The sequence below is a fragment of the Cyphomyrmex costatus genome, unplaced genomic scaffold (assembly GCF_001594065.2).
Source record: "Cyphomyrmex costatus isolate MS0001 unplaced genomic scaffold, Ccosl1.0 scaffold36, whole genome shotgun sequence".
Lineage (NCBI taxonomy): Eukaryota > Metazoa > Arthropoda > Insecta > Hymenoptera > Formicidae > Cyphomyrmex > Cyphomyrmex costatus.
In genome coordinates this window covers 2,209,986-2,222,543 of record NW_017277774.1, presented here as the reverse complement: position 1 = coordinate 2,222,543, position 12,558 = coordinate 2,209,986, and the positions used below count along the sequence as shown (strand labels likewise).

At 35.7% G+C, this 12,558-nt stretch overlaps 1 protein-coding gene across 2 annotated transcripts in view; it reads left to right on the top strand.

The window, feature by feature from the left end:
- Positions 1-12,249, top strand: part of LOC108776469 (von Hippel-Lindau disease tumor suppressor) — a 58,863-nt gene extending 46,614 nt beyond the window's left edge. The window contains exons 2-3 of one of the 2 annotated variants that reach the window (XM_018543086.1): positions 11,090-11,405; positions 11,912-12,249. In XM_018543086.1, coding sequence (XP_018398588.1) covers positions 11,182-11,405; positions 11,912-12,194 — 507 coding nt within the window. In that variant the 5' untranslated portion in view covers positions 11,090-11,181 and the 3' untranslated portion in view covers positions 12,195-12,249. Of the gene's footprint in view, positions 1-11,089; positions 11,406-11,896 lie in introns of both variants that reach the window. The other variant, XM_018543085.1, reaches the window with a different exon arrangement.
- The last annotated feature ends 309 nt before the right edge of the window (positions 12,250-12,558 follow it).

Genomic DNA, 12,558 nt, shown 5'->3' with positions numbered 1-12,558 from the left:
AAGATAAACCGGCGTAATTCAATTTAGGAGACACGTCTGAGAGAGATTCCCTATATTGCGGACTCCTTGGCATTTATATCGCGATCAAAGAGACATTGGAACAACAGGAAAAGGACACCATCATCGCCGTTCTCGTCGTCGACGTCGGTGTGGAAGCGCAGCAGAGAGCAGAGGGAAAGTACATTTTCATAATCGAGTCAAGTACTCTGCAGTGCGTCTATGCCAGAAATTTCGCGGGAGGCTCAAGTGCGCCCGGTATCTTTTACATTGCTATGTATATATACATATATATATATATAAAGGAGGTATCTTGAGTCGAACGTAAAAAAGATTATTGGATTCGCCAGGGATAATGGTTGCGTTCGTATTGGTGCATTTCTTCCGCGAGAAGCGCAATCTTTTCTTCTGTCTTTCAGTTTTCTGCTCTTTTTTTTTATCTTTACCGATATTATAGGATTATGAGGATACGAAAGTAATTTATGTTCCTATCGCTTCTTTATTCGCGAGTTAATAATCTCGTTCGTAATTAGCAATCGCGATTTCCGTGGGGACTGCATCGATCTTATTAAGCTGTTTCGAAATTCTAAGAAGAGATGACAGGTGTGGGCTTATCGTAACTTATTCCTTCTGATGAACACCGCTAAATCGATTATGTTTTCATTTCGAATACCCTCGAGTTTTCTTACACACTTTTGGTTGTCACATGATATATTAGACATGTTACATGACAGTAGCTTACAGTAAATAGCAACAATAACAAGCAATTCTATCTCATAGAAAATTATGTCCGATTTCTAAAAAGACAAAACATTTGTATCTTTATAAATAATTAAAAAATTATTAATTATAATGTATTTCATGATTCATTTGCATGCAAACATTTTATCGTAATTTTATCGCAACATTATTGGGCCATAGAATAAGGATCACGTAATTTTGTCGAAAAGAAGCGAAATAAAGCGGGAATATACTCTCTCGTTGAATAGAGAGCGTCTGTTCAACGGGCGAGCTTTGAAGATCGTTTTCGAGCGGATGATAGAAATAACGGCCGATTTGTCCAAATTCCCGGAAGTCCCTGCTTCCTCTTTCGGAAAGAGAGGACGATCGGGGCGAAAATAGGATCCTTTTCAGAAAATAGAAATTGTGGCGAAGAACCAGTCGTAAATTGCATCTTTTCTTCGTATTCGTTACGCGGCTTTCTCTCGCTTGTACGTATAAACCGTCGTCAAGACCTGTCGATCTGCTTCGAATGATCGATCAAGGGATTTACGACAACGTAAGATAAACCCGGCTCTTTCTGTACGCGTGGCATACCCACGTCATCTGTTTTGTAGCAGGAAGGGAATTAATTGTGCTAAAGATGTTCGCACAGCAGTTCGCAAAGCGCTGCGAGCGGTATTACAAAACGGGACGACGCCCGTCCTGTACAAAGCTCCTATCCCAGCCAAGTTTAACTATTTTGGGATAACGAAAGGCTCATTATATATTACAAGACTTCCTTCGTCTTGTTGCGGAGAGTTTGATAAGCATTGACTTAAAGTTCTATGCGTCTCGACAAGGGGTCCCTTAACTCGAGCAATAAACTGGATTTCGCAGTTTCTATTGAATAATCATAAGTGTAATACTTTACGCTTGCCGCGTAATCCAGCGTCTCACGCGCCTGAATATGCATGAATCCATTACGAGTCGCGCAACCAGGCTGCTACTTAAAATAATTTCTCGAAACACTTTACACAGCGCAAGAGCTATTTTCATCGTCTTTCCGATTATACTTCTGAAACGACCGAGTTTCAGCCCGTGATGCATTACGCTTATTAATTTCTCATTCTTTTTCAAATTTATGTTGTCAAATAATTTTTCTGATGATATAACGTGATAAAGAACCTATTCTTTTATATATATATATATGATATAAAGTAGAGAAATTATATATACACCACGATGGATAAGATTATAATTATATTTCTTTATACAATTTTATTTGCGTAGTTTTTTGTATCTTGAATATCTTTCGTGAAAAATTGTCAAGACTTATTCTTCTTTCACTGATATATAACGGTTAACTCGAAAGCATTAAGCTCACGTGCAACATACATCGTGTAGCATATTTAGGAGATCAAATCAAAATTCATCTCAGAGCCATCGTAAGACAAGAAAGGAAATGAAAAAGGAAAGATGATAGACGAGGCAGTTTCGAATCGACGTTTAAAGTAACTTTTGAGAGCTTCCTCGGGTGTTTTTTGATATTACTTTTATTTAATATGAAAACGTCTTTTTCACCTGAAAATGAAAAATATTTTAATTTACGTATTCATGTAGGATCATTTTTCAATAAAGTTTTTAATTTTAATTCTGATTAATATTTTTTAACTTTAATTAAATATTTAAAACGTTAATTAAATATTTTAACTTTAATTAAAACTTTAATTAAAACGCGACTCTTTATGATAATCAAAATTGCTATTCTTCAGCTAAAGTGTATAATTTTTTACAAGTTTTTTCCAGACATTTCTGCGTATTACATTATCTACTTATGAATGTTTTATCTATTAAATGTGATGTAATTTCGAAGTTAGAAATTTGATAACTCGGTGAAAAGACATTATTTTCTCGCACTTTTAAATGGCTGAACTCCTTTTACCAGTACGTTGCTCTCGCGGTTAACGTTACTTTTTATACGACGCATTTCATTAAGCCCCATCCCGAGTCTGCCACTACGTTTGCATACCATGTAAGAGTATGCGTAGGTACGTGACTAATTGCGAACAGCATTAAAAGGGCAAAATTTACGTGTTGCGAGACGACGGGCGCGATTACGGAAGCGCAGCGAGGATGACGCCGGCGACGACAACGACAACGACGCTGCGGGAGAATCTCACGTTGCATGCGTAAAGCTGGGGCTCACGCTATCTATCCCCCTCCCTTTCCCCGCCCCGACTTCTCGTTCGTACCTGCTCGTAATCCTCCCCTGCCTTCCCTTATTTGCCCTCGGGGCTTCGAGCGCAAACAGCGCAAGGATTACATGCTGTTTGCCGTGAATTGAAGCCACCGTAAATTCCGCGGTTTGCCGACTTCGCGAAGCGAACGCACTCGCGATGCAGCGCGCGCGACGCCGAGCTGCACATCGACCTGTCAAACCACCGTGCGGAATTGTAAAAGCTATATAAAACTGGAGAATATGGAAAATACGTTGGAGAATTAATAGAATTAATGCAACTCCACGGAAACGTGCTATGGAATATTATTGAATACTATTGGAATGTTTTTTCTTTCAGAAAACTATACTAGTTTTCGAAAACCGCGTGTGTCTTTATGCACAAATGCCTTTATATTTGAACGTTGAAAAGAGCCAGCGGTATTTCTGTACATCCTCGATGAGTGAAATTTTATTAATGGAATTCCGGACGCTTTTCTCGCAGCCGACGCAGGTATTTGTTTTGTCATGTATAGATAGCTGATGTTACGCAATATGTGCGCCATTAGTCGACCATTTCTTTCTTTTATTCTCCCGAATGGAATGATTTCATTGTGTGAATACGGGTCGCGTTTCCGGGTAATTCCGGATAATGATCAAAGCTCTGGTGTCTGCTAATAACTGCATTAGTACGTTATACGTATGATAATTAAACGCGGATGATGTGCGCGACTAGTTGATATTAAATCAGTGTTTATATTCGAATAATGCGACAATAAACTTCGCCGTAAATACTGATGGTTGATTTTTTAAAATATATAATCACAAATGATTATGAGATTTTGCGAAAAATTAAAAATTATTTAATCCATTTTTTTATGTTTATCGAAAAATAGTCTTATTGACGAAATATTGTGCAATTATTTATAATAGTGTTTTAGCAATTTCAGAAATGTAGATACCACGTTTAAAAAATAATTTTAGATATTTTCATAATTATAAAAAGTAAAGTAACTGTTGATAGTTTTTTTCAACAAGCCTAACATGCTGTATATTTAGATTTGTAGAGTTTCTATAAAAAAATACGTGGTTTTAGCTTGATCGTAAAACAAAAAGGTAGAGAGCGGCTGCTTTAAATGGAAAAAAAATGGTCGACTGACTGCGCTGACAAGAAAAAGGCACGTCGTTCGTTTTCATTCTGCTCGAATAACAATGGCTCGTTCTCACATGGGATTCTCATTAGAAAACTCGTGAGCTGATCCGATCTCCATTAATGGTGGCGGCCACCAAGCGGCCTTTTCCATTGCGAAAAGTTGTTTGCCCCGTTCTTCCCCGAATCCACATCGGGATCGAGAGTGCATTCCCATCGTGGGTCCATAAAAATGTTATTTGATTTTCTGAATATTTTACTTTTCTGACCGAAAAAACCGGTTTATTTATTGATGTGTTCTTTTTTCGATCGTGAAGCGAATTCTTTTATTTTCATCACCAATGCATATGAGAAAAAACGTAAAACTATTTTATTTAGAGAAAAACTAAGGGAAAATATAAAAAGCACAATCTAAGGCCCGATTGAACCAATGTTACTCTCTTCTCTCTCTCTCTCTCTCTTTTTCTCTGTCGGCTTTGAAGAGAGAAAATAAAGGTTTTAAACCTCGTTTAAAGTCAAAGTAACATAGGACACACACGCAATCTGGTTTAAGAGAACTGAATTAAAGAAGAACCTTCACTCTCTCTCTCTCTCACTTTCATTTTTATTCCGAAATGATTGCCAGATTTGAATATCCAACGGTCGTAATGTGCATGCTCAATTACCCTCATTGTCCTCACGATCGATACCGACACAATCGATATACAATAGGCGCTCTCGTTTGTTTGCCAACCTATGTGGACACCCACAAAGCGGGGACGCGACTACGTGCTTGAAATTACCAGTGTAATCGACAGCATAGATCATTGGTACGTCTCCGGTAGTAAACGAATGGTAACAGAATGCAATGGCATTTGAACAACGTAAATCCCGCGCGTTTGATCAACATTATCGCCACTTCCGCGATAGAAATCTATCGCTAAAAAGTATATGTCTTATCGTTTTATATATAACAGTTGCTCTATTTTTCCGACATTATTATGATTAAATTCACCTCGACTAAATAACCTCGAAGATAAATCGACATTTTTTTAACCAAACCGAAATATTTGCTATTTTATTTTCAGTCAAGATTTTCGTTCGGCATAAACGAGCCAAAGCTTTCCATCATTTTCATTAAAAATTTTAATAAATTTTAAAATAATGTTTGCGTTCGGGAAGATAATATATGATCAATTTAAGCTTTTATTAATAAATGCCAAGTTTTAAATTAATAATTTATTAATGATAAATTATATTTCTTGATTAATTACACTGCTTGATAAAAAGTCACTATTTTTCTCTCTATGATGTGTCACGTAGTACATACTCCGAAGATTTTTCGCGGTAAACACATGAATTAGTATAGAATTAGCGTAGATATCAAGTAATTTTTAGTAAATTGGAGTGTAATAATAAATTGAAGTAGGTAATTTTTGACTATTATCTATTTACTCCAAATTCTGACGTGCTATGCAAATTTTGTCATGGCAATGTACGCGAAAATTCTTTTGAAATATGTATTATGATAAGAGAGACTTTGTGTGTTGAACAATATTATCTATATATAAAAATTTTATGAAAGAAAAATACTTCTATTTGTACTCTCTCTTTTAGAGGGAAATCTCATTCCAAAAGACTGAAAATTGAGCCAGTCTGTGGAAAAGAGTGAAAATATTTTTATCCTGGAAAAAGAGAAGGTTTTATTCTTTTGGAGTGAGATTTTACTCGTTTGGAGTAGGATTCATTTCAAAGGAATGAAGTGTCTCACTTCTTTATTTTGGAGTAAGATTTCGTTCCCAGGAGGGAATCTTATTCCAAACGAGTGAAATCTCACTCCAAACGAGTGAAAATCTATCACTCTTTTTAAGGGTGAAAATATTCTCACTCTTTCTCGAAGACTGGCTCATTATTTTTACTTTAAGAGATTTAGACAGTAGTTTTTTAAAGAGAGCTCGAGATGAGAGTCGTAAGATTAGTTTCGTTGTATACCCGGCGTGCTGTGTACCAAGTTGTTCAACGGTGCGGTCCCTTTGTAATTTCAGGACTGATGGCACGCGGCGCTATAATAAAGTATTCGTTCTCGGTTTGCGTCTCGCGGTTCTGTTTCTCCTTGCGCGTCTCTAGCTCGGCCTAAGTAAATACTTGATGAGCCTGTAAACCTCAATATTGCGCCGCCTTCTCACTGCAGACGACTGTGCATACATCTGTCGAACGAACCAAGCGAACGAGAGAATTACTGACGCCAGTTGGACTAAATCGTGCTCGGAATCGTACCAGTACGTTCTTATTCCTCGCGATAGAATTACCTCGTCGACTTTATTAACTCTAAACCTCGTGTAACATATAAAGTTACATCTTGGTTCTATCGATGGTCAAACATCCAATTTTCACTTGCGAATAACAAACGCGTCCGTATAGGTTTTAGAACTATTCGTGACATACTTTTAGAGAGATTTATTTTACCAATATTTTATCACGATTGCCTTTACATGACTATTTTACAAAGGAAACGAGATATATCTTATCGTTCTCCACGACAGCCGAATCGCCGAACGTTCTTGAGGCTTATTGGATATCGCTCCATCTTCCGTGTTAGTTTATCAAATATATATATATCGTTTCCATTTGGAAGGATAAATCTATCAGGTTCGCTTTGGTGCAAATAGATATATCAATAGATTTCTCTCTCTCTCTCTCTCTCTCTCTCTCCCTGTCTCTCTCTCTCGCGCGCGCGCTTGACCGAGAAATTCGTGAGTTTAATCGATGTCCAATTTTTGCAATTTTATGTATAAGTTCCAATTCGCCTCATAATGAAAAAAAGATGATTATTTTAATTATTCGATTAATGAATTTTACGAAGAACATTAATGTCTTGATGATACGATAATTGGGGAAAATTGGCGATGTCTAACTGCAACGAGAATAATATAACGTAAACATTGCAAATAATTACCGCGTCTGCCTGAGAGCGGTCTAATTATCGACTCACTTCGACTACACGGGTTCAACGCGTTTATTTAGCGCGCTGTAACGTGCAGTGATCGTCTCTGCCGTAGTAAACGAGGTTTCGTTAGGCAAGAGAGAACTCTCTCGTCGAAACATTGCCGCAGCTCTTTGTGCTTATGGCGATTTTGTGGAATTAGTTACGAATTACCAGACGAATTACAATGACGGTTTCCGCTTGTCTCTGGCAATTTCTGGTTACGGCACAGGTAGACGAAATAAACAGTTTGATTTCTCGCTTGTGCACTTTCTAATTGTCCGTAGCCCCAGAAGTGCAACTTTTAGCCTAAGTGTTAGCCATACGTTAATAATACATGTCCTTTTTCTCGATTCTTTATATCGAAGTGACTGAGAAATATGATTAACTCTATACTTTCAGATGAAACTAGGCGGACAAAATTTTATTTTCAGAGATTTAAAGATGAATCAATGGCAGTAATTTCACAATGCTCTCCTTTTTCTTCCGGGAAGAAGTAATAGAACATATAGTCAAACACTGATATATATTTCAATCGCATTGTTAAAATGTTAAGATAGAAAGTAAATGGAAAAATGTATATAGGTACGTAATTTGATCGTTATTCGTAAAATATACTCTTTCATGAGAATGTTGGTCACATTATTCTTTCAACTTATTAATCGTTATCGACAAATATCATCGTACAATTGAATGAAATTCATATCAAAGGGAATACGGTATCGTGCACCAGGTTTAATACAAAATATTCATAAAATGCTTTTATCTCGATTTCCGCGAGAGTATAAATTATCACGTAAATCACAGTAATTTTAAATGTGAACTAGAGCGACGCGAGTGGCAGTTACGCCACGTGAGGATTACTTCAGTCAGCTTAATCCCTATTAGCTTTCTAAGAGACTCTATCCATCAGTATGATTAAGGAACAGCTAAACAGTAAAAAATTTGAAGTGATTGACAGTAATGCACTCGCTTTCTTACCTCGAGATATGAAAAAGGAAGATAGATGGATGGATTACCACTTAAATCTCTTATCACTTTAATTGTTAATTGCCAGTTCGAAATATTATTTATTACGCATCGCAATCATCTCATGGGTCGAATATCATGTGAAAGATTTTCTAAAAAAAAAAAACTATTTTTTTTACAGTAAAAGCCAAATTTTCGACCGGTCCCGCAAGTTGATCAATTCATCATGTAGGCGCAAAGCGTTTGCCGTTTATTATATTTTTAAGGTAATCGGAGCCTGTCAAAGCGGCGGATCTGTCCAATTTTTTTCAGCGAAATATTTTCAAAGGCTACGCAAAAAATGAGAGTAAAAAAGAGCACGTGTGTCACTCGGAACGAGTAAAACCGCGGGGTTCGTCACCAAAAATGCGAATTAATGTAACGCCTCGCTCAGTTCGTTTCCTCCCCCCCCCCTTTTTTATGCTTTTACAGTATGTTTGGCATCGCCGTGTTCGGATTCCTGCATGAATGCTATTTTCGCTTTTGAGAGTCCCCGGAAAATTTCACAACACTGCGCACGAAGGGCTCCAGCTCGCAGAAATATTTCTCCCGGCGGAGTAATTTAGTTGTTACAAAATTTTTGCGGCAGATTCGCGTGCCGGCGGTAAAATATAAATTCAACCGGGCAAACGTGTTTCTATGAAGAATTCCAGTCGTCCTACTTTTCTACTTATATACTTCAATGATATCTCAATATTAATCGTAAGTCGTAGGAATTATAATGGAAATTTATTTAAATAATGTAGCTTATTATATCGAAGAAGTTTATTATATTATAATTTATTAGTATAAATACTATTTATAAAAAAACTTACTGCTTGGATTTCTGACGTCTTATAAGTTAGCGGAACAAAGTGAGCAGAATCGATTTTAACTAAACATAACGTTCCAAATATTTCAATAATAAAAAATGCCTATATCAAACAAAAATTGATTATTTATTTCGATCATATTTATTAATTATAATTGCTGTGATTTATATTTTACATACTTATAAATATACAAATAAAATTAATGTGGTGAAATAAGATAGATGGGTGAGACACGATTACCTTTATGATATACAGGCGTAATTTTCGAATTCAGGTACGGATGAAACTTCCGCCGAAACTTCGTATCCCGCGAGAAAGAGTCGTCACGATAAATCTCGCAAGATATACGGAATAACTTCTTATTGCCGGAACTCTGCGGACGTAAATCTCGCTCTCCATGTCGTCGCTAATTCTGACTACGACGCGTCACATCTCGAATCGCGAATCAATTTCCGAAAATCGACAAAACTCGGAAAACTTTTCCGTCCTATTGGTGCTTTTGTTGAACTTTGATCGAAGCAGCTACCATTTTATTCATCGATAGCGTCGTTGTCGTTAAATCGCATGGTATTATATACAGGATAAGAAACGTCGGATCTAATAAATAAATTAATGATACAATCTGATAAAGCGGAAATCACAAGCAGATCTGATTTAATTGTATTCATTATAAATTTCTTTATGACCTAAATTGTTTAATTATCATAAAATCGATTGGTAATTTTAAGGTTTCCTCAACCTGGTTAGTTTCAGAAGTTGAAACACGACGAGAATGTACAATCGCGCACAAAAGTTCGTACATAATATATATCAGAGAAATTCTGCTCGCATGTACCTACTCGCCTGCTTGCCTCTGCAAAAAGCCGTAATGGAGTTTCGACGTTTGTCGGCATTGTTTCGCTATTTTGTAAGCCATCGAGAACGTGGATCGTCTCTAACGGATTGCTTGATTTTACGGAACGCCGAAGGGCGAAAATGCAAGTTACAGCAGATGGGAACGTCTATGTTCGTCTGTTTACAATCCTGGAAAACGCGCCATTCTCTCTCTCTCTCTCTCTCTCTCTCTCTCTCTCTCTCTCTCTCTCTCTTTCTCTCTCTCTCTCTCTCTAATCGTCTCTAGAAGCTCTTTGAGATTCTTTGGAACTCCACTAAAATCGCAAATGCTTCACTCGATTCTCCGCCTTTGTACTCGTCGTCGCAGCTAATCATTCGCGCAACTAATTAGTTCTTACGCGTTCTCTAAGCGGATTTAATGTCGCGTGCATTGTAAGCGGATCTTCCATATCATTATATTATGAATTTATTATATATGTGTATATGTATGTACATAATAATAAGTAATAAATTCGTAATATAATAAAAGTAAAAAAACTTTATTTATTTTTAAATTTTTGAAGCTAGGTAAATTCCATAAATATTTCATGAGTCATACGATTTTTGTTATATATATATATATATATACACACAATATATAAAAGATACAAAGAATGGGGTATATAAAGATTCATGAAATATTTATGGAATTTATCTAGTTTCAAACATTAAAAATTTTTTTGTTGTATTATAATTGATAATTGTTATTGATTTTTTTTTTGTATATTTACGATTCTATTTAACATGCATCTATAATATATACGCATATGTGTATATATGTATATATACATATATCTACTTGGGTTTAAAGTTAGATGTTTTCAACACTATACGAGTTATCGTGGAATATCTTCTCATTTGAATTGAGTTTGATTTGCGATGCAATCGATTTTTAGTATTCTTTTCCTCTCGTTTCTCAAATTCCAGCGATGCAGCCGTACTTGATAAATCGATTTCCATAGATGTATATAGGCTTGTTTAGTCATGACAAATCAGATTTTCGTGTATTTCGTATCACCTATTCCCCGAGAGATTCAATTCAGTTTGTCAAAAATGTTGAAAGGCAAATAAAAGTTTTAAGGAGATTATTGGTCATCGATACATTTTTTTTTAATCCGAGAAACGAGATACAGCGATTAAAAAAATTCTGTTTGCCCTATTGAAAGCCCAGATTTATATAAAGACATTAATCTGTAACATATTCGATGACACACACATAGTTTGTTTATAAATAAAAAAGAAAAATATATAAATAAGAGAATTAAAATATTTCATAATAAGAATTTAGATAAAACGGTTTTCATATTTATCGAGCTCGAATATACAATGCCGCCGTTTAATTAACTTTCTTTCGTAATCTTTAATTCCAGTTCTTCTGGCGAAAGAAGAAAGAGAGATTAGTAAAGACTCGAAATTCCATTACAAATATAAGAAGAGGAAGCGGACGGATAAAAATCGCAAAATGGATGAAAATCAACAGCAAGGGCCGATATTTCGGTCGCTCAACAGTGAACACGAATCCTTCGTCAGGTTTATTAACACAACACCTCATACTATTACTTTATACTGGATGGATTATGATGGGCAGGCAATTGATTATGGCGATCTGTCAGCTGGGGACTACAGGGAAATAAACACGTTTTATACGCATCCGTGGATTTTCGTCAATAAAGAAACGGGCGACAGGTATGTGTAATGACAATAATCGTTTGCTCACCGATATTGTGTCAGCAATAATCCGTATACGGTCAACTATTTCTAAATCATGGGTAATCATAATTTGCAATATTGCAGTTTATGATCATAATTTGTAATAATGATCATAAAAAGATAGTCCATAAAGATAGACCATAAAAGAGACTCAGTCCATTACTTTGAAAATAAATCAGCTTTTATTCACTGTTTGATTCTTAAAATGCTACATAAAACGTGAATATAATATAGTATCCATATTTCTAGATAGATTAGCTGAATTATTTTATATCTGCCTAATTGTTTAAATTTGATCTATAAAATAATGTTTAATCTATAAAATTAAGATTTTTATGGATCACATAATTCATTGATCCCCAGCGATCAGAGAGAGAGTAAAGTATTCTGACATTCGTCCGTTAGTTCACAAAGTATGAAATATTTTCGAAATATTAGCATCAAATAGATAGATTAATAATGACTAGGGCAAAACGAAACAGGTATTTGGCGGAGCAGCGCGATGTTTTCTTTCCGGCGCCATGGTTTCTCCAGTACCGTGGTGTTACGCAGGACAAACTACCGCAAAGAATCGAGAGGACCAACGTGCACATCGTGCTACCGATGTTCACTCTACAGCAATTGTCAATGAGAGTCATCAAAAACTGTCTTACGTACGATTCGCAGGCTTTTCGTCTCGACATTCCACGGACTCTCCAGTTAGAGCTTGCCACAATGCTACCGAGGAAACCTGAATGTTTTCTCCTATACGCGCAATTAGGGTAACACCGCGATTATGATAATAATTTTAAAACTTGGATATTTTTTTTGTAATTTTTGTAAAAATGAAGGAAATGTTTTACGGATATTTAAGTACTTTTATTTTGTATAGAAAAGAATTGAACAAGTCTTTTTGCTTCTTTGTTTATAAATACATGTACAGCCACATTATTTAATGTCATTGCATTACAAATGCAATTCTTAAAAATGTAATACTTAGGATAAATTGCATTTTGCATGTAATGAAATTAAATAATGTGTACAGTATATATAGTTCATTTAAAAAAAAAGGTGAGATGTTTGTAAAAATTTGAATGCCTAGTTATTCGCATAGTGTTTAATTTGACATTTTATGTAAAATATGTATATT